The 22,685-nt window shown below is 37.3% G+C and overlaps 1 protein-coding gene across 2 annotated transcripts in view; it reads left to right on the forward strand.

Annotated features, from left to right (window-relative positions):
* Window positions 1-22,685, forward strand: part of LONP2 (lon peptidase 2, peroxisomal) — a 95,772-nt gene that overhangs the window by 3,199 nt on the left and 69,888 nt on the right. Inside the window, exons 2-7 of one of the 2 annotated variants that reach the window (XM_030833046.2) lie at window positions 4,438-4,672; window positions 7,890-8,021; window positions 9,679-9,801; window positions 12,419-12,582; window positions 15,482-15,576; window positions 20,384-20,642. In XM_030833046.2, coding sequence (XP_030688906.1) covers window positions 4,438-4,672; window positions 7,890-8,021; window positions 9,679-9,801; window positions 12,419-12,582; window positions 15,482-15,576; window positions 20,384-20,642 — 1,008 coding nt within the window. The remainder of the gene's footprint in view (window positions 1-4,437; window positions 4,673-7,889; window positions 8,022-9,678; window positions 9,802-12,418; window positions 12,583-15,481; window positions 15,577-20,383; window positions 20,643-22,685) is intronic. The other variant, XM_060288284.2, reaches the window with a different exon arrangement.

Here is a 22,685-nt window from a genome sequence, read left to right on the forward strand (position 1 = left end):
TCCCAGCCTTCCATTCTTCAGGGCACCTGCCTTCATTTCCTCATAGTGCTGAATGCTCAGTCCCTCTTCATTTTCTGTGTACTTCATCTCTAGGACCCCAAATTAGTTTCATTGGCATTTGTCTGACAAAAAATGAATGATTTATATAGAGCAGATACACAGTTTCATAATTTGCCAAGCCTCTCTCCATGTGTTACTGTTATTTGTATCTATTAGCACTCTTCAGCATTCAAGAAATCTGATAACACTAAGATTTTAAAATTTAGTCTTTTATATTAGCAAGTATGTAATGAATAGCTCTACTTAGATGTTCCTAAGTCTGCATTTACTCTTTTTTTTTTTTTTTTGGTGGTATGTGGGCCTCTCACTGTTGTGGCCTCTCCCGTTGTGGAGGACGCGCAGGCTCAGCGGCCATGGCTCCCGGGCCCAGCCACTCCGCGGCATGTGGGATCTTCCCGGACCGGGCACGAACCCGTGTCCCCTGCATCGGCAGGCGGACTCTCAACCACTGCGCCACCAGGGAAGCCCTGCATTTACTCTTTTTAAGGAAGGTCTGTCTGGAAGTTGCGTTTCTTAAATTCAGAAATGAACTTTCAAGAAAGGAGTGAAAATCAAAAACCCTGTAGTCACAGAAGCCTCATCTCTGGTAGAATTTGGGACTATCCTAATAGACTCTTTCCTTGTTTCTAAATCTTTATTAACAATGATGATACATTTTGCTCAAAATCATCAGATATTCAGGAAGATAAATTGGGTGACACCAAGTCAAACCCAAAAAGATGTTTCAGTGGTCCTTTCCCAGAAGTGTGTAACTTTTGCTTCCAGAGCTTTGGTGGAAATACTTCTCTTCCTTAAGTGTTGTTAAGATGTAAACATTAGATATTAAATAATAGCTGTGCCTTGCAGTATCTCAGCTATTTAGAAGCTATGTTAATAGTGTTTATTTTTATACTTCTTATAAGTACAAATCATATTGTCCATTGTGGTGGGAAAAGAGTATAATTTGTCATAAAACCTAATTCAGCTCCCCTATTGCTATTTAATATCCGTGTAATCATGGATAACTAACCTGTTTACCCTTTTTGAATCTGAATTACTCATTTTTAATAAAGTGCTACCTTCCTCACAGAGGTGAACGGTGGTGTGTAATGAAATAATACCTATGAAAGCCTTTTGTAAACTGCAGTGCAATAACCCTGTATGTTAATGGTTTTACCATTGCCCACATAGGTAGTTTTAAGTGTAGATTTCACAAATGGAGGTTGGGGGAAGGAGTGGGAAGACCCCATATTCTTTCTTTTAATATGGGCAGAACTGAAGTAGCATTATTTGGAAAAAAGATTTGGAAGATTAAGGATTCCAAGAAAAATGGAGGGCTTTAAAGTAAAGAAAAAACGAAAGAAGAGAAAAAAGCAAGTGGTTGGCAAATAGACCACAGCTATCCTCATCTTGGAAAACTGCTTTTTGCAGTAGTGCTGCTTTTAGATTTTCCCACCACTGTAGTTTGATGGTTCTCAAAAACTTATATTATCTAAGTCAGTTTCCAAATTATACAGATCTTATCCATTGTTGTCAGACTTTGGGTTAAAATAATATTTTACAACTCTGAGAGTAGTTCTCAGGAATTTCAGAAATTCTTTGAACTGTAAAATACCACAGTAATTAAGGTGTAGATTTACAGAGCTACAACCTAAATGGAAAAAGCACTACACATTTGGGTACGAATAAATGCGGATCTGTTGCAAAATCAAATTGTTGCTTTTGGTCATGCCTAATAAAGTGCATAGTAATAGAAGAACTAGGATATTTTGAAAGATGACTGAGTTGATATAAAGCCTCTGTATCATATGGATCATAGTTAGAAGGAAAGTATTAGATTAATTGAATATTTTGTTTACCTATTTTTATATGTAAAACCTAGAGCCCAACATGCAATGCAACTTGTCTAAAATAACATTAAACGTCGTCTTTCTTTCCAGAGCTTTTACCCCAAATGTCTTTCACTAGGTAGTTTGTTTCTAGCCATCTAATTATTTCACACATCATTGTTTTTTCCTTTAAAAAGGGTACATTCTTTTTATGTACCCTTTTATTTTTTTAGGTATGTTGTCAACTATAAGTGATTTAAAGCAAGAAATAATTAACATATTTAAAACCTTTATATATATATGTGTGTGTGTATATATATATTTTTTTTTTTTTTTTTTCCGGTACGCGGCCCTCTCACTGTTGTGGCCTCTCCCGTTGCAGAGCACAGGCTCTGGACGTGCAGGCTCAGCAGCCATGGCTCACGGGCCCAGCCGCTCTGCGGCATGTGGGATCTTCCTGGACCGGGGCACGAACCCGTGTCCCCTGCATCGGCAGGCGGACTCTCAACTACTGCGCCACCAGGGAAGCCCTATATATATTTTTTTTATTAGGAGGAAAAGCATAGTATAAATCCAACTTAATCTCTTTCCAGTTTGGAACATCTTCCTTTCACAGTTAGGAAAACTATTTTATTTGCTTTGTTAGAAAACTCACTTTTAGTCTTACCTTTAATCAGTGACATACCCCAAATAATTAAATTTGTTTCCTAATATGGAAGTTTGGATTTGTCTCATCTCTCTCTGGTTTCTCCTTGGCTTCTGGTTTGTAAACCCCTTAGACCAGGAACCTGGTTTCTTGTCTGTTAATGTTTCTTGTATATAGAACTGTAAACTGTTCCTGCATTGTGTAAGCATTGGTGGTTGTCATCTGCAGTGAATTATAGTCTTCGTTGGTCTCTAATCAATTTAGGTATGGCTAACTCTTTCAGGCAGTCGGAGTTGGTTTTAAGGGAATGGGAGATAGAACCTACTGTTTGATTAGTGACTGAAGAAAAGCAGCCACGACACAAATAACTCAATAAGATGATTGCCAGATCATTTCAGGTTTTTAAAGTACATGATGTTTTTTCTCTCCACCAAATTATCTTCCTAATTTTTTGGTTTAAGTTCTTGTTTAAATCGAGTTTTATCCACGTGATATGCCTGGAAGGGTGTTCAGGAAATTATATGCATGGCTCAGAATAAACTGAGTGGTGGTGGGAAGCTGAAGGTACAGACAATCTACAGAATGAATCATTTACGAGGAACTAATCAAGAATTAACTGCATCTAGAAGTGAGCAAGCTCACTAAAATATGCACATACTGTCTGTGCCATCAGTATGTTTGAGACGGGTAAGTGTAGTATTCCAATGTCACCATGGTCCCAGGGTGTTGAGAGCTCTGGTCACTTTGATTTTAGTTTCTTTCTGAAATTACAAGCTTTCCTGTGCCTGAGGGGAGAAACTATAATGGTAGTTTGGGATCTGGAAGTGTCCTCTGAACATTGATCTTTCTGTTTCGTATCACTTCAGCTTAGTTTGGATGAAGCTTTCTTTCTGTGAATTAGTTTATATGTGACTTGGTCAGAATTGCGTGATATGGAGCTAAGACTTAAAGTATAACATTTTCAGCTCGTGTTAGGTGAGGTGATTACCACTTAAACAGAACTAGGTTGACGTCTTCCTGAGATGTAGGTCTGTGACTAACTCTCCTCAGTCCATGAAAGTGTGGCCTCTGATATTTAGCCCCAGATTGAGAAATTCAAAATTCAAGGACATACGTGTTAATTCCCAGATCTGATGGCAGTTTTATAGATTGATTATGTAAAAAACCTGGCTTGGTGTTAGTAGCAAAACTGGTATCAGAAGATTTCTTAGATTGGTTTACATCACGCTGTTTAAATCTGTCTAAAATGCTCATATATATTCTGGTGTAAGATTGCCTCATTCCCAGCGGGCAAAATTAATTCCTGTATAAATCTCAGCTGCATTTACTCATGTTTCTATGCTTAAATAATCCAGATGTTTAGGAATTTCTACCTAATTTTTGAATGGCTAATTAGAATGAGATGGCCCCGTATCAGATGGTAGGGACTTGTACTGGATGCTAAGTTAAATAGAGAAATAATTCATTTGCACTTGGGACGTTCTTTGGTTTTTAATGAATTTCTCAGAAAAGGCAACCCTTTTGAGGTTTCTTTTTTTTTTTAACATCTTTATTGAAGTATAATTGCTTTACAATGTTGTGTTAGTTTCTGCTGTACAACAAAGTGAATCAGCTATATGTATACACATATCCCTATATCCCCTCCCTCTTGTGTCTCCCTCCCACCCTCCCTATCCCACCCCTCTAGGTGGTCACAAAGCACCGAGCTGATCTCCCTGTGCTGTGCCGCTGCTTCCCACTAGCTATCTATTTTACATTTGGTAGTGTATATATGTCGTTTTCACTCTCTCACTTCATCCCAGCTTACCCTTCCCCCTCCCTGTGTCCTCAAGTCTATTCTCTACGTCTGCGTCTTTATTCTTGAGGTAAGTTTCTCTTCTACCATATTGAGCATTTGTAATACTGATGTTCTGTGTTTTTCAGGATTGGGACAGCTGCACTGGCGGTCCAGGTTGTGGGCAGTAACTGGCCCAAGCCCCACTATACTTTGCTGATTACGGGCCTGTGCCGCTTCCAGATTGTACAGGTCGTAAAAGAGAAGCCATATCCTGTTGCCAAAGTGGAACAGCTGGACTGGCTGGAGGAGTTTCCCAACACCTGTAAGACTAGGGAGGAGCTAGGAGAACTATCGGAACAGTTTTACAAATATGCAGTACAAGTGAGTTGCTTTTAGTTTTTCCTTAAAACCCTCTTCGGTTTCTTTGTTGCCCTAAGATGTGATGAATTTGTTGAGTGGTGAAGTTTTCGGGCAGTATATGTTTAAATGATTTCTCAGTATATTATAGTACATTGATTTCAAACTGCTTTTGTCTGGGATTGTACCTAAATCATTCTAGGACATACTAGCCAACCCTTCCTAAACTTTTTCCAAAGAGTATTTCTAGAGTTTTCCTTATAATTTCCAGTGTCTCCAAACCAGGTAGTTATTAAACCTAAATAATCTTAAACATTAAAATACTGTACAGAAGCTATTTGTCACTAGACTATCTAGGCATCAAATTATATGTTATGTTGGTTCAGAAGTCAGGATCACACTGTGAGTGGTATGGAAGATTAAGCCCATGGTTTCAAGTATGGCTGAAACCTTGATCCTCTAGAATTCTGGGAGGGAAGCACACATTAGGCGTGCATAGGCAGGTGTTCATAGCCTATGGTATTTGTACCTGATGTGGCATTTGAAGCTACACATTGCTAGTGTGGTGAACAACAATAGAAAAATAGAAAATTTGGCACTACAGCTGCTGTGGGGGCTGAAAGAGACTTCAGTTTGAGAACCAGAGTAAGTGAATGTACTGTTCAGGAGTGAAGAAAATAGAGTGGAAAATAGAATTTGTCTTCCTTTTCCTGAGTAATCCTCCCTGAGTCTCCGTTCTTATGTTGGGCATAGCTTTATAGCTTCTTTCTCTTGTTCTTTACTTCTCTCCACTATCAATCAACAACAAAAATTTAAATATGTAAAGATTCTGTAATGACATTAAAGGGATTTTTAGAGAGAAACATCACCACTATTTACTGCCATCATGCATCCAATTTTATTTTTGCTTGTCTTCTTGTCTTGGTTCCTATTCAGTCTTATGTTTTGTTTTCTTATCTATATCTAACTTTCGTATTAAGTACTTTTATGAATTCCATTGAGTTGGGATATCATAATTTTATCATTTCTCTTCTTAGACATCAGGATTGTTTCCAGCTAATGCTTTTCTTCCATCCCCTCTACATCTTCTTCTACAGCCCTCAGCAGTAGACTTCTTCAGGAGCTTTCGGTTTCCTTCTAGCTGCTTCTCTTTGTCACCCACCTATTCATTAATCCTTTCTAAAGAAGCTTTGGGTATGCCTCTCCCCTGAGTAGAAGACTTTAACGGCTCTAGGGTAAAGTTCACATTTCTTGGTATAACGTTAAGGCCCTTCGCAACTCTAGTTACTTCCATTTATACCCAGAGTTCTAGCCACACTGTATGTCAGAGAGCTTCACATCTTGTTATTTCATGTCTCTGTGATTTTACCTTCTGTTCTGTCTGCTAAGAGTGCTTCTCCTCTGAATTTTCAGACTTGACTTATGCTTTCCCAACTCCTATAGGCTGTTAGTGCTCCTTTGCATGCGTATCCACAATCGCTTAAACATCCCTTTTAATATAATGCTTATCACGCTGTATTGAAATTTGTCTTGTAGGTCTCTTTTCCCTACCAAACTTGAATTCATCCCTGCTTTAACCATGTTACACTGAGCCCTTTATTGTGTCTGACAGATAGTTTGTACTCAATAAGTACTTGGAGAATGAAGTACTGTTTTAACAGTACTTGAAGTACTGTTTTATTTTCTTAGAATGACTTTAGGAGAAAGAGTTTTCCAATTTTATTATCTACTTCTCCCACCTGGACAGCGTCATCATAATTATGCTTTAATTCTTTTGACTCTAGGCAGGTAACAGATAGGTTCCAAAGTTACAGTGCTTTTAGAGAGGTTTGCTTATTTCTGGCATATGAAATCTCATTAGAGTGACTGTATGAGGATTTGGTACATCATCTGTGTTAGTCAGTGTGGTGTTAAGTTAGTTTTGCTGTGTTAAGTACTCCAGAATCTCAGTCACATAGCGTGACAAAGGTGTATTTCTCACTCACACTTCATGCCCCAAACCAGCGAGTGTGGTGATCTAGCAATTAGAGTCACCTCGGGACCCCAGTGGGTTGGAGATTCATTTCAAAACGTGCTTCCGTTATTGCTGAGGAAGGAAAAGGAAATGTGGCAGAGCTCTCAGTGGCTTTTGATGCTTCTGCCCAGAAGGAACTGTCACTTCCCCTCATGTTTCATGGTTCAAGGCAGGACCCATAGCCATGTACATCTGTATTCAAAGGTGAGATAGAGCAGCCCTACCATGAGGTGAAAAGGAAAGGGAAACTTTGTCAGTAGCCCCAGTGACTATCACAGTTACTGAAAGGTTGCCTTGAGCTTAATCTGTCTTAACTCCAGGCTATACCCTGGAAGTTGTTTTTTAAAAAATCATTCAGTCAGTGCTCAGATTCTAGTTAATCCAGTGTTCTTCTGAAAAACAGTATTTCAGCTACCGATTGGTTAATATAATAGCATCAACCATGTTAAATTTCCAGAATTTGACAATTACACTGATTGTGTAAGAGAATGCCTTGGTTCTTAAGAACAAGGGTCATGATGTCTGTGATTTACTGTAAAACATTCAGCAGTAATAGTGTGTGTGTGTGTGTGTGTGTGTGTGTGTGTGTGTGTGTGTGTATAGAGTTGGGGAGAGAGAAAGCAGATGTAACAAAATGTTAACAATTGGTGAATTTAGGGGAAGGATATTAGGGGAAGGAGTTTCTTGTACTATTGCAATTTTTCTATAAATTTTAATTTTTTTCCAAAGTAAAATAAAATCACAAATTTACAAAGCCTTTTATAAACATTAGTATTATCCACTTTTTTTTTTTTTTTTTTTTTTTTTTTGCGGTATGCGGGCCTCTCACTGTTGTGGCCTCTCCCGTTGCGGAGCACAGGCTCTGGACGCACAGGTTCAGCGGCCATGGCTCACGGGCCCAGCCGTTCCGCGGCATGTGGGATCTTTCCGGACCGGGGCACGAACCCGTGTCCCCGGCATTGGCAGGCGGACTCTTAACCACTGCGCCATCAGGGAAGCCCTTATCCACTTTCTGAACCATTTTTGCTTTTCATTCTGATTGACATTTTAAAAGTACTTCTCTTTTCCTCTGAGTCCTGTAAAAATGCCTGAACTCTAATAATCAGTGATTTTTCAGAAACAAAGACTTTCCCTGAGGCCAAAACATTAAACCTCTATGACAATTTGATTTTTTAAATTCACAAATAATGCCATATTTCATTAAAAAGACTTTTTTTTCCCTTGTAGTTGGTTGAAATGTTGGATATGTCTGTCCCCGCAGTTGCTAAATTGAGACGTCTTTTAGATAGTCTTCCGAGGGAAGCTTTACCAGACATTCTGACATCAATTATCCGAACAAGCAACAAAGAGAAGCTCCAGGTAACAGTGTTCCACTCTGGAATGCCACGTTGCTTTGTCACTTCCTATTGAGATCTAGATAGTAAATTTTGACTTTCAGGTAAGATACTGGAGACTCAAGTAGTTAAGATGCTTTTACGAGGCTTAAGTTGACTTTTACAGTGATTGCTTTACATTTTTGTATACTTAGGCAGTTCTTGTATTTGCATTATCAGTACTGGTAGTCTGTCAATTTGTGGAAAAAGTTAAAGCTAGAATAATAAAAAAGCTAAATATTTAATTTAACTTAAATATGTAAATATGCTTTGTCTCACTACTTTTTTTTTTTTTACGGTACGCGGGCCTCTCACTGTTGCGGCCTCTCCCGTTGCGGAGTACAGGCTCCAGACGCGCAGGCTCAGCGGCCATGGCTCACGGGCCTAGCCGCTCCGCGGCATGTGGGATCCTCCCAGACTGGGGCACAAACCCGTGTCCCCTGCATCGGCAGGCGGACTCTCAACCACTATGCCACCAGGGAAGCCCATGTCTCACTACTTTTAAAAGTGTGGAGCTGTGACCTTTCCCTTGTGTATAGGCCTGCTTTTTTAGAATTCTTCAGGTTTCTTACGTTAACCACCCCTATGATGCGATATTTATGATTTTTTGTGATTTTCAGGTTTTTTTATTTAAAGTGAAATGAGTTTCTAAGATACTTGAAAAATAATCCAAGTGCGGACTCTTAGATTTGAATGTCTTTCCTGCAAACTATAAAAGTTTTCTTGCACATTTATTTTTGTAGTACTTTTAAGCAGTCTGCTTTATTGAATCTTCGTAGAACATTAAAGTTAGTTTTCATTGAAACAACCCTCCTTATTTATTAAATAAATCCCCAGTTTATTTAATACTTCAGTCTAACAATTATACTAGCAAGTGCAACTAATGCAGACAGGCTGGGTTTAAACACAAGAATTCGGTTCAGCTGGTAGGAGCAGAGAAGGCAGGAGCTCTAGAGAGTGACCTGGCTGTAGGCTTAGCAAGGGTATTTTACTGAAGGACCAGAGAGTATTAGTCACTCAGACAAATTGTTAGTGGAGGTTGGTTAAAAGTGCTCCTAGTCTCTTGTGTATGTAAAAATTTAATATTTTGAACCTAAAGTTTGTATAGACCTAATATGTAGACTGGGCTTTAAGAGAATAATTCCCAGAAAGAGTTGACATAAAATGTGTTTTGTTCTTGCTCTTGGAACAATACATAAGGCTTCATCTTTAAATGGAAACTCAAGGTATTTTTATTCTTGTGTTTTTTTTTTTTTTTTTTTGCGGTACGCGGGCCTCTCACTGCTGTGGTCTCTCCCGTTGAGGAGCACAGGCTCCGGACGCGCAGGCTCAGCAGCCATGGCTCACGGGCCCAGCCGCTCCGCAGCATGTGGGGTCTTCCCGGACCAGGGCACGAACCTGTTTCCCCTGCATTGGCAGGTGGACTCTCAACCACTGTGCCACCAGGGAAGCCCTATTCTTGTTTTTTTTAGGATTCTGATATTTGTGTCAGATTACCTTGCTGATAATTTGGTTGTGTTAACCATAGTGTAGCTGTGAATATTGATAGAATTGTCTTTTCTACTCAATTTAAGTCATGAGTCTTGACTGCCTTGTTTTTGGAGCATGTGTTTCTGAGAGAGAGATGCTATACATTTCCTCAGATTTTAGATGCTGTGAGTCTGGAGGAACGGTTCAAGATGACCATACCACTGCTTGTCAGACAAATCGAAGGCCTGAAATTACTTCAGAAAACCAGAAAACACAAGCAAGATGATGATAAGCGGGTAAATGCTTCTTTTAATCCATTTCTTCAGGTTCCTAGTTGTTTTTGTGTGATGTGAGATTCAGGGTTTTTTTTTTTTTTTTGAAGAAAAAACATGGGGGAATAAATAAAGAAAGGAACAAGAAGAAACAAGTTCATTGTCTCTTACACTCAAGTTACTGATACAATTTTGAATTTTAGTTTGTTTCCCCCTGCTACTTCTCCTTGTCTGGATCTTTTTTTTTTCCTTTTAAGCATGTAGACATTTTCTCATTTTTTGTTTTTGTTTTGGTAATCATTGAAAGGGATAGTTTACTAAGCCATTTTTCTTTCTGCCAAACATTGTGTGATGTTTTCAGTATTTTAAAAATTGGCAAATAACCACGATGAGTGTCTTTGAGTATGACTTTTTTTCATTGTATACAGTATTAAGAACATACCACAGAATTGTTTCCTAAAAGGACTGTGTCAGTGTGTTGTGCCATAATTTGGCTTTCTTAAAAATTTAATTGTTTTTACTTTTTAAAGTTTTTTGGCTGACTTTTTTTTTTTAACTTATAAAAGTTTTTTGTTTTAACTTATAAAAGTTTCAATTTTCATATATAAACTGTTAGTCTTTTCCCTTCTTCTAAGCTTAGAGTCCTCTATCCTCCTGGGATTTGATAATATCCACTTTCCTTTTAGTTTTCCTTTTGTTGATTTTTAAAAAGTATTGAACTTTTTAACCTATATGTATTTTATTTTGCCCTGTTAATAAGGTAACGATAGCAGTTATATTTTTTCCCTTTTTATTTGACCTAACACCATTATCAAATAATCCTTCACTTCTCTATTGATTTGTGTATTTGTATGGAAGATGCGATCTGTCTGAAGACTACTTTGAGCTGTTGGTTTTACTGTTGTTATGTGTGGGCAGAGTTAGGATCAGGAAAACATATTTGATGTGGACAAGAGTGATGATGGTTCTAAGAAAGCTGTTGGAGAACCAGAAGGCTGTTGGAAATTCAGTGGAAGGTTGAGAATAATGTTACAGATTTGATGGTCATCAGCACAGAAGCGTTCCTCCATTGAAGAGAAGACATTGTGGAGACAGAAGAGCAGACGGGAAGGATTCCTCCCTGGTGGGACTAAAGAAGGAGCAGGAAAGTAGGCTGAGAATGAGAGAGATGGGAGTAGCTCATCTGGTGGTTGGTGTTCTAGAATACCATGCCATTGAAAGCAAACACCAGAAATCTGCTTGAGATCAGATCAACTCAGTTATTTATTTTGTGCAAAAGGACAAGCCAGTGTACACTCTGCATTGGGAGACAGAAAACTTACAGCTTGCTAGCAACTAATATTACCATTGCTTAAAAAGAAAGTTGCTCCAGAAAATTATCAAACAAGCAACTGTTACTTGAAAATGTAGGAATCAGAGGACAATTTTTGGAGTTTGCCTAAAACTGTCTCCTTGCCTATTCCCCGAAGAGTTCAAAGTTCTCTTTTAGCGGCTGGGGAAAAATTGCATAAAACAGTACTTTTGTCTCAGCAATGAAATAATTGATGTGCTTTTATAAAATCTCACTTAAATATTTTATTTTTAGCTTTTCATACTTTAAAATATTTTATTAATTTTGTTTGCTAATGACTTAATGCGAGAATAAAAGTATGTATTTAATATTTCTGTTTTTATAAAATAACTTTTTTTTTACTGTTTTATGTTTTTAACTTTATATATTTGAATGTATTAAATAGGTAATTTCATAGGTTAAAAAATAAATTCCGAGACATTTAAATTCAATACCATTGCTTCTCGGCCTTTTGGCTAAGATCAAGTGTAAATTCAATACCAGTACACCATTTTGCTCCAGTAATGGCTAGAGTTGATTCATGATATTAATGAGTTGAGAATTTCAAAAGAGCAGGTAGTTTTAAAATATGATAGAGAGTCATGGAGAAAGAGAACTTAAATAAGACCATTTGACTTGGCAAAGGAGAATGTTGTTGGATTTCAAAGAACGATTTCAGCACAATGGAGACAAAAACCAAAGTACAAAGTACAAATTACTAAGTAATTGGTAGGAAGGGGGAAGTGGTGGTTAAAGCCTCTTGTTGGAAAAGCAGAATATCACAAGGGAATTAAATAATGTATAACTGGAAGGGAACGGAGGTAAGATAAAATATTTTGAAAGGAGGAGGACTTTTCTGTCTGTTGACGACAAACAGAATAGAAGCAATGGTGGAAAGATTAAAGATGTTAGAGAGAAACTTTGTAGTGTAGGGGGCAAAATGGAATTTATTCAGTTGCCAAATGGTTAAGTGGTCATAAGTTTATCAAGAAATAGTGGCTGCAGTAGTAGCTCAAGAAAAGACAATTCTTAGATGTTTTAATTATTTCTAGTAGCCAGTTCCTTGCTTTTTTTTTTTTTTTTTTTTGTCTCATGCTGGTAGTGTTAGCATATATGGAAGAATCATGTCCACCTTATCTTGGTCTGCTTTTTAAATCCTGCTCCCTCCATATGTGCATGTGCGTCCTACTTTTTCTGAACTTTAGTTCCTAAAGATTTAGACTCTAGCCATAAAAATGTATATGTCTAGCTGGATACTTCGTTTCCAATTTATTTTGACATGTGGTTTTACTTCTCTACTTTATGCTTTAGGTTATAGCAATACGCCCTATCAGGAGGATTACACACATCCCAGGTACTTTAGAAGATGAGGATGAGGATGAAGACAATGATGACATTGTCATGCTAGAGAAAAAAATACGAACATCCAGTATGCCAGACCAGGCCCACAAAGTCTGCGTCAAAGAGATAAAAAGGTAAATTGTAGAAGCTGTTCGTTCACTAGTATTTTCATTTTGCTTATTAACGTTAAAAATTGTTGCTCATGGAAATGAATCTGCCAATTTGCATTACAAAGCTGAGTCATTTGTTTCATATTCTTTGATCTTTCTCCTTTTCTTAAGTTTAGTATAGTCATGGACCACTCTATTCATCTTACCTTTCCGTTGTCAACTGTTATATTTCTTATCTTTATGGCTTTCCTAATTCTCAGGTTATAGCTGTGATCTGTGGAGTGCTTTTTCCTCTTCATTCTTCCACCAGAATCTGATTCTCAAAATGTTCTTAATACTCCTGAATCAACACCACTTTCACTAGTCTTTTCCTCAAATGCTGAGTATAAATGATACAACTCTTCCACCTACTGTATGCTATCAAACATGACCACTATTGCAACTGCCTTTTCATAGTCTTTTTTTTAAATAAATCTTTATTGGAGTATAATTGCTTCACAATACTGTGTTAGTTTCTGCTGTACAACAAAGTGAATCAGCCATATGCATACACAAGTCCCCCCATCCCCTCCCTCTTGAGCCCCCCTCCCATCCTCCCTATCCCACCCCTCTAGGTCATCACAAAGCACCGAGCTGATCTCCCTGTGCTGTGATGCTGCTTCCCACCAGCCAACTATTTTACATTCGGTAGTGTATATATGTCGATGCTACTCTCACTTCACCCCAGGTTCCCTCTCCCACCCTGTGTCCTCAGGTCCATTCTCTATGTCTACCTCTTTATTCCTGCCCTGCAACTAGGCTCATCAGTACCATTTTTTTAGATTTCATATATATGCGTTAGCATAAGGTATTTGTTTTTCTCTTTCTCACTTACTTCACTCCGTATGATAGACACTAGGTCCATCCACCTCAGTACAAATAACTCAATTTTATTGTTTCATTTTATGGCTGAGTAATATTCCATTGTATATATGTGCCACATCTTCTTTATCCATTCATCTGTCGATGGACATTTAGGTTGGTTCCATGTCCTAGCTACTGTAGATAGTGCTGCAGTGAATATTGTGGTACATGTGTCTTTTTGAGTTATGGTTTTCTCAGGGTATATGCCCAGTAGTGGGATTGCTGGGTCATATGGTAGTTCTATTTTTAGTTTTTTAAGGAACCTCCATACTGTTTTCCATAGTGGTTGTATCAGTTTACACTCCCACCAACAGTGCAGAAGGGTTCCCTTTTCACCACACCCTTTCCAGCATTTATTGTTTCTAGATTTTTTGATGATGGCCATTCTGGCTGGTGTGAGGTGACACCTCATTGTAGTTTTGATTTGCATTTCTCTAATAATTAGTGATGTTGAGCATCTTTTCATGTGCCTCTTGGCCATCTGTGTCTTCTTTGGTAAAATGTCTATTTAGGTCTTCTGCCCATTTTTTAACTGGATTGTTTGTTTTTTTGATATTGAGCTCCATGAGCTGTTTGTAGATTTTGGAGATTAATCCTTTGTCTGTTTCATTTGGAAATATTTTCTCCCATTCTGAGGGTTGTCTTTTTGTCTTGTTTATGGTTTCCTTTGCTGTGCAAAAGCTTTTAAGTTTATGTCCCATTTGTTTATTTCTGTTTTTATTTCTGTTACTCTAGGAGGTGAGTCAAAAAAGATCTTGCTGTGGTTTATGTCGAAGAGTGTTTTTCCTGTTTTCCTGTAAGAGTTTTATAGTGTCTGGTCTTACATTTAAGTCTTTAATCCATTTGGAGTATATTTTTGTGTATGGTGTTAGGTAGTATTCCTTTTCACAGTCTTAAGACCATATTTTGGGCTTCCCTGGTGGCGCAGTGGTTAAGAATACGCCTGCCAATGCAGGGGACACAGGTCCGAGCCCTGGTCTGGGAAGATCCCACATGCCGCGGAGCAACTAAGCCCGTGCGCCACAACTACTGAGCCTGTGCTCTAGAGCCTGCGAGCCACAACTGCTGAAGCCCGTGCGCCTAGAGCCTGTGCTCCGCAACAAGAGAAGCCACCACAGTGAGAAGCGCACACACCGCACCATAACAAAGAGTAGCCCCGGCTCACCACAACTAGAGAAAGCCCACGCGCAGCAATGAAGGCCCAATGCAGCCAAAAACAAAGACCATATTTTGCTTAGAAATAATGTTTATTCAGTTACTATTTTCTTCCTTAGATTATAAACTCTAGAGGGTAGGGACTGTCACTTTCTCTTTGTACAAGATAAAGTACAGGGGAACCTTGATGACAGGATAGGGTACATGGATTGATTACATTTTCTGGATAATCTCAGGGTTAAATAGAAAACCCATTTTTCCTTTCCATACTTGTAACGTTGTAACTATATTGCATTTTCTTTTATGAGTGAATTGTAATCAACCTAACTGATTGCTCGGTAACTGAAGGTTTGACTTCTGAGGTTCACAGTTAAGAATATAAATGTTGTTGAGGCATATTTTATATCGACTCTGATATTAGTTAATAAATGCGGAACATCTGTTTTGTGCAGAACACCTTATTACGCACTGCATATATTTTGGAAGTTGCATTTTTTTATTAAATATCTGGTGAGCTGACTTCATCTCTGATACAAAACAATATGTAATTATTGTATTATGCATGATTAGGCACTTAAGTAAATCATGGGTAAGTGTGACTTAGACCCTCCCTGTGAGATACTGATACTGATAAGGCCATATTTCAAGGATAGAATCACATATAGTGTTCCCCACCAGTTTACAAGTATCTGTTTAAAACAAAATAATCATTTTATTAACTAGATTTTTAAAACTTTTTTCAGATTTGTTTAGCCAAAAATGCATGATATATCTGGCCATGAAAGGGAGATATACTTGGGTTTTTCTGTTTTACAGAATTTTTCTATGTTCTTGAACAGATTTGCTATGTATTCTTTCCACACAGGCTCAAAAAAATGCCTCAGTCGATGCCAGAATATGCTCTGACTAGAAATTATTTAGAACTTATGGTGGAACTTCCCTGGAACAAAAGTACAACTGGTGAGCAAACAAAGTAACACCTTTTTTTGCGGTCCGATTGTCACTCAGGAAGCTCAAGCAAATTCTGTTGAAATACTCCCCATTGACTTCCTGTTATAGTAGTTCATGATGTAAACTATTTAGAGACCAAACTTGTGTCATGTAGGTTTTAGGATGAAAAGGAAAAGAAGGTGCTTCATGGAAGTACCTTTCGCCTAATTTTGGAGAAAGTAAGATTTTCTGTAATTGGTGAAAAATGTGTTTCTCAATACCAATAGTCAGACAATAAACTTTTATATTTATGTGCTCTTTGTCAGGAACATAGGAAAACAAAACAGTTTTGAGGTAGTTGGCAGTAAGTGCCAACTCAGTACTAGAGACAGTACATCTTTTATGTTTTCTAAAGGAAATAATTACATATAAAGGCAGGATAACAGTGGAACAGTTTTACCATTTGGAAGTTTGTTTTTCTCCCACTAGAACTTATTTAAAGAGTTTAAATTCTTTTCATCTCTCTATCCTTCAGTAGAATTTTTCTACCTATCAGGAGCATTTTATACCAGTTTTCTTATGTATTTGTTATGTATTTTCTCTTGGGGTAAGAATATACTCAATCGTCTTTCAGAATCTTCAGAATCATTTTATTTGAATTTATGTCTGTTATTGGACACTCTTTTGTCAAGTTTACATACAAGGTTTGTTGAGTTCAGCAGGGGGTTGATTGCCTGAACTACTTTTGGCATAAGTATAGCTGTATGGTTGACTTTTGAAAATTGAACAGATATATTATCCTGGCTAATAAAACTCTTACATTTAAAACAATGCTAGAAATTTTGAAGCATTAGCCCTAAAACGCACGTTTATGCCCCACATGAGGTATGATATACATACTAGATTTCAGGATGTTGAATTTTTAATATTAAAAAATACTTTTCTAAAAAAAAAATACTTTTCGGTTAATCTACAGAGGACCATGCTGTCTGGTATTGAGCATTCAAAAAAATTATTTTTGTCTCAAAGAGGGCCCAGAATGAAGCATATTTGTGTTAACTATGCTGGGGCAGTGTTAAGGTTAAAACAACCCTATATTAATTAGTTTTTTTTTGATAGGCTCACTTAACACATTAATGTGTGTGGCTAAAATTTTATATATAAATGGAATGATATAGTATGTGCCCCCCCCTTTTATTGGTTCCGTCACTCAGCATAATTATTTTAAAGCTCATCCATGTTACTGCATATATCAGTAGTTGATTTATCCATTTACCTGTTGTTGGACATGTAGTTTTTTGGCAACTGTATATACAGCTGCTGTGGACTATGTCGGTAAATTTATTTCTTAATTTATTTCATGTTTACATTCATGACAGAATATTGCCCTCTAGTTGACGGTGTTTTACCAGAAAAACTGAAGCTGAATTTCTTAGTTTCATTCTTAATTCAAAATTTTCTAGAAATGCCGTAGTAAGATAAATGCAGGGGAGCATGCATTCCCATTGAATTAGCCCCTAGTTGTCACTTGGTCAGTTTGAGTTCTGATGTCTGTCTGGATCTAGCTGGGCTGTTAGGAAATACATTTTGGTTCAGATCGCTTCAGTTAACTCCTCACTCTCCATTGCCTACTTTTAAGTGAAGTGGTCCTATTCTGTGAGATTTGGAGAGGGTCCTGCTCCCTGTTAGTTTAGACCTGGGAAAGAAAGTTACATTTAAACTTTACATGTTTGGGCTTCCCTGGTGGCGCAGTGGTTGAGAGTCCGCCTGCCGATGCAGGGGACACGGGTTTGTGCCCCGGTCCGGGAAGATCCCACGTGCCGCGGAGCGGCTGGGCCCGTGAGCCATGGCCGCTGAGCCTGCGCATCCGGAGCCTGTGCTCCGCAACGGGAGAGGCCACAACAGCGAGAGGCCAACTACAGCAAAAAAAAAAAAAAAAAAGTAAACTTTACATGTTTAACTGCTCTGATTTCATTTCATCTGTGTGAAATGAAACATCTTCCATTTTGGTGTGTGTTTGATAGGTATTTTTTTGTGTCATTGATGGAGTGGTGGTAATTTCCAAACCCTGTTATTTTCTCTGTTGACAGTAGGGCTAGCGCACAATGTGAAGCAGCACATCTAGGTAACTTGGTAACACCAGGGGTCTTGTTTTGAAATTTTGGTGTTCTTTTGGTAATGTTTTTCTGTGCTTCAGGATTTATTTTAACTAATGACTTAAGAGAAATGCAGGGTGTATATAGTATAATGGCCTGAGAATATTAAAATTGCAGGTTTTATTATTTACTATTAGTAGCCTAGTAAATTGCTCTTGGCTTCCTCCCCTTCCCACTTGTCCTATTTGTAAAGTGAAATTAATTAGTAGCTAGGAATTTTTGTCAGGTTCATACAATGTAATTGTGGAGAGTTGAGGGCAAAATGTTTATTTGAATGCAGAGTGCTAGCTCCCATTCTTCACTGAAATAGCCAAGAAAATATGAAAACAAGGCAAAGCTTTTTTTTTTTTTCCTTTACAGCTCAGAGAGTTTCTGCTGGATGTGGTCAGCATTAGAGACACATAGCACTCATGTACCCATCACGAAAACACTTCTCATTGTTCATCATTTCAGTGGAGAACTGAAGATAGGTAAATTGTGGTACAGAAGTAGTCATGTTGAGCTTCTAAACCAGTACTATATAGACTTAGGTCTAAATAGTTATGAGTAAGATCATAAAACTGTGAAAATGTCTTTCATAATTCTTATAAAGGGAAGCTTACCTAAGTAGAGATTATCAAAAGCAGAAAGGAAAGCAGAGAGGAACGAGTTGGAGGAAATAAGTTTGATTTTCCATCTTGAATGGAGGGAGCCAGTAGATGCCATTTCAATCTTCTAATTGTAAATAGAAAAATATATGTTCATGTAAGTTTTAAATTTTTTATGTTTAATCACAGGTATTATTCATAATAGGAAACACACATTCTGAATCATTAAAAATAATATTCAGAAAAGATACATCCTGTATAGAAAAGATATACAACAGTACGTAACATGGAAATTATCTTTCCTTAAAAGTTTGAAAGAACTTTTAAAATTGTCTTTACGTGGCATATTAGAAGAAATTCCTTCACTATTTTCATTTTTTCCTAAAGTACATAGAAGTCTATTCTTAGTTTACTAAATGTTAATTAGGAATGGATGTTGCGTACAACAAGTGCCTTTTTAGGTACAAAATGACATTTTGATGGAAGGTGTTTCTCCTTGGACATGATGATATAATAAATATGTTGATAACTGAATATTGAACCATCTTTGCATAACTAAAATAAATCCCACTGGGACTTAGTAGATTACTCTTTGAATAGATTTGATTTACAAGCATTTTAATATTTAGAGCTGTGCAAAATGGAATTGGTCTGAAGTGTGTTTGTTTGTTTGTTTGTTTACTATGGTAGGTTTTAGTGTTAGGGTTAGCATCATGAAACAGGAAACTTTCCACATTTCATTTATTCATATATTCATTGGTTGGCTTCTGAAGCCAGGAAAGGGAAAGAAATTTTATTCTTCCCTTTCCAAATCACTCAGCCAGGACTCTGACTAAAATGAATAGTACTATAATTAAATTACATACATTACAGCTTACCTGGGTTTTTGTAGACTAGCTTGGGAACCAAACTACCATTTAAGGCATTTTTTTTTTTTCTTGTAGGAAAAATGTATAACGGGTTCCAAATAACTGATTGAAAGAGTGGACTTGTGTGTGTTTTTCTCTCTTCCATTTTCTTCTTCACTGTCAGTATTGTGGCTGTGGATTATCCTCTAGCTGCCACCCAGCTGATGAATTCCTTTTGGCTTCCATGACCTAGTGTTTAATCTGTGATTATTTCAGAGCCTGAAGCACATCAGTAAACCTAATGAAAGCTTGGCTCTAGAAACAGGGCCTAATTCATACATTTCTGGTGAGACTTTAATGGATAGAACTTAGGCAGTTCTTTATGTCTTAATTTTTTTTTGACTTAATTTTCTTTTTGACCCAGCCCTTCTGTTTTAGAAGATTAGCTGAAGGAAATAATTACAGATATATGTGGAGATTTAGTTACAGGGATGCACAGTGAAGCATGCTTTATAACTGTAAAGATTTGTGGATAACCTAAATGCTCAGCAATAGGGAATTAGTTAAATGAGTGTGGATAATTAAGTAATGGAATAATATGTACCCACTAAACTGTTACTGAACAATACATTTGACACTGAAAGATGTCTGTAATAAGTGAAAAAACATTTTACAAAACTTGAAGACCCATATAATCTTAGTTTGAAAAATAGGTATGTAAGCGTGTGTGCACGCATACACACACACACTTACCCCCTCACACACAGAATCTGGAATAATACGTACTGAAGTGAAGGTAGTGATGTTCTCTAGGGGAGAAATGAAATTATGGGTGACTATTTCCTTCTCCTTTTATTAGTGTCATAGGGTTTTCTGGAATGAGCATATATAACTAATTGTAATAAGAAAAAAACACTTAAAAAAAAAGAACAAATGCCAGCACAAATAGAATATGTAGAAATTATGTCTCCATAGAAATGTGTATCTAGAAAATCATTCCAAATGAAATGAGTATTAACTCCTTGAGTTTTTAATTATGTAGTGTCTACTATTTCTGTAAGTACTAAATCTTTTTAAGCAAGAAAACCAAGTCCGGGTCTCCCTGAAGACTCATTTAGAAGAAACCAAGCCTGTTCTTGTCACATCTTTTTTCAAAAAACTATTTTGACTCTTACCAGCCTGGAAAGGAGTTCTCCCATTGAAAAATTCCACATGCTCAGATTGTTTCTGTTGGGTTGCTTGACAGACCGTCTGGACATTCGAGCAGCTCGGATTCTTCTGGATAATGACCATTATGCCATGGAAAAATTGAAGAAAAGAGTGCTGGAATACTTGGCTGTCAGACAGCTGAAAAACAACCTGAAGGGCCCCATTCTGTGCTTTGTCGGCCCTCCTGGCGTTGGTAAAACAAGCGTGGGAAGATCAGTGGCCAAGACTCTGGGCCGAGAGTTCCACAGGATCGCACTTGGAGGCGTGTGTGATCAGTCTGACATTCGAGGACATAGGTAGAATACTTCTCGGTTTAATCTCTGATTTCCTTCCTTTTCATTTGTCTAGAGTCACCCCCCCCTCCCCAGCACCACCAAAAGCCAAGGCATAATGTATATCTTTTTCTTAAAGGCCTCTTTGTGTTACCTTGAATGGAAAGGACATTTATGGTACTTACCTGCTAGTCTAAAGCCTCTACCGTCAGGGTATACCCAAACTAACCTTGATGTCTGTGTGACGGTGGATGTGGGGGTGGGGTGGTGTCTGTGCCTCAGCTTTCCTGGAATCTCATTTGAATGCAATTATAAATTAGTTATAATTAAATATTATATTTTTATATTTATTTTGGCCCAATAGCATTTCATAAATAATGACCCATAACTTTTAGAGTTTAAGGAATAAGTGCAATAGCAGGCAAGTAGGAGGAGGTAAGAAATCTTTGATAACAAATTTATTATGTTTGCATTTTAAACTTTCTTTCAAGGAGGCTGGGTTGCAGTGTGAGTATGAATAATAAGGAGAAAAGATAATAAAGGCTTTGCATTTTTGATACGCTTTCTATAAAAATACATTAAACTGTAAGAACTGTGTCTCTGATTAATCTGACATTATTAGAATGAGATTTGCATGTTATGTTCGTTGTTTTGTTCTCGGTGGCTCATATCGGAAGATGCTTTGGGAAAGCATGAACCTCTGTTTCATAGTTGCAAGTTGTGAGAAAACATACCTATAGCTTATGTGTTAAGGAACATTTAAAAATGTAGAACATTTAAAAATGTAGAAATTATGAACTGATTAAAAGAATATGATGTTGTATACCTGAGACTAATATAATGTAATATGTCAATTATATCTCAGTTAAAACAATTTTTTTGAAAGAAGGCATGTAACTTTGAGTAGAAAGTAATTAAACTGAAGATAAAACTTCTAACCTCAAGATCATAAACTCAATCTTAAAGTTGTAAAAGCATTGCAGGTTATAAGTGGGGGCTTTGGCAGGCAGGCCAGTGCAAGCAGTGAACAACTGCCAGTGGCCAAGGGTAATTTAAATGCATATTTACAGTTTGGTGAATATGGATTAAACTTGGATTGTGGGGAAAAGAAAAGAATACGATGCTTTTATAACATCTTATTTTCCATTTGCCTTATTCGTGGAATCCTTAGGCAGGGATGGGAAACTATTTCAGAAACTTTTTCATGAAAAATGGTTCTTTTTATTCTCTTTTATTTGCTTATTTACAATTCTTAACGCATTGAAGAAAAAGCATTCCAAGATTTTAGTAAATAAGCAATGAGGACTGCAAATTAGGTCAGGGAATTGATTTGGGTCAGTTTTTCTGGCAATTTCAAATCATGTTTTTGTTGCCTAGACTTTCTTATTCTCACATGTGCCACTAGAGGCTGTAGTTTGCTTTTGTAAAGAAATTGGCATCGTGGGCCCATCCTGGAGAAGCTAGATCTAGGACCTAAATCTTCTGATTTATGCTACAGAGCTTTAGGGAGGTGTTCTGCATGCAAGAGACTTGATTCCTGCACTCAGAGTTGTCTTAGTTTATTTCTTCCTTTTATTATCTGTGGCACAGTATTGTGTGATATTTGATGGAATTTAGAGAGTGAGTTTGTGGAGTTACTGTCATGTGAAATTAATGTCATGGGCACATGACATGTAGGTATTTGTCCTTATTTCTTCCTACATTGGTATTGATTATTCAGTAAGGCTTGGAGAGTGCTTAGTGCCCAGCACACCCTGAGCATTCAATAAAAATTAGCTTTCATTATTATTTTAATTCTCAATTCTCAGGAGGACAAGTTTAGATTTATAAGCTTCAATATGACTTTTTATAAAATTCAATCTGATTCTTAAATTGTACCTAAAATATCCTGTTTGGGGCATTATTATTTAATTTATGTGGCAGAATTGTGGAAAATGTTTTTTTATGATGCCTGCTGGTAGGCAGTATGTAATGTCATAATCCCCACCACTTCTTATGAGCATTGTTGGGTTTAAACAGATCTCTGTTTTCAATCTTTACTGAAACTGATAGACCTAAAATTTGTTC

This window comes from Globicephala melas, chromosome 19 (assembly GCF_963455315.2).
Source record: "Globicephala melas chromosome 19, mGloMel1.2, whole genome shotgun sequence".
NCBI lineage: Eukaryota > Metazoa > Chordata > Mammalia > Artiodactyla > Delphinidae > Globicephala > Globicephala melas.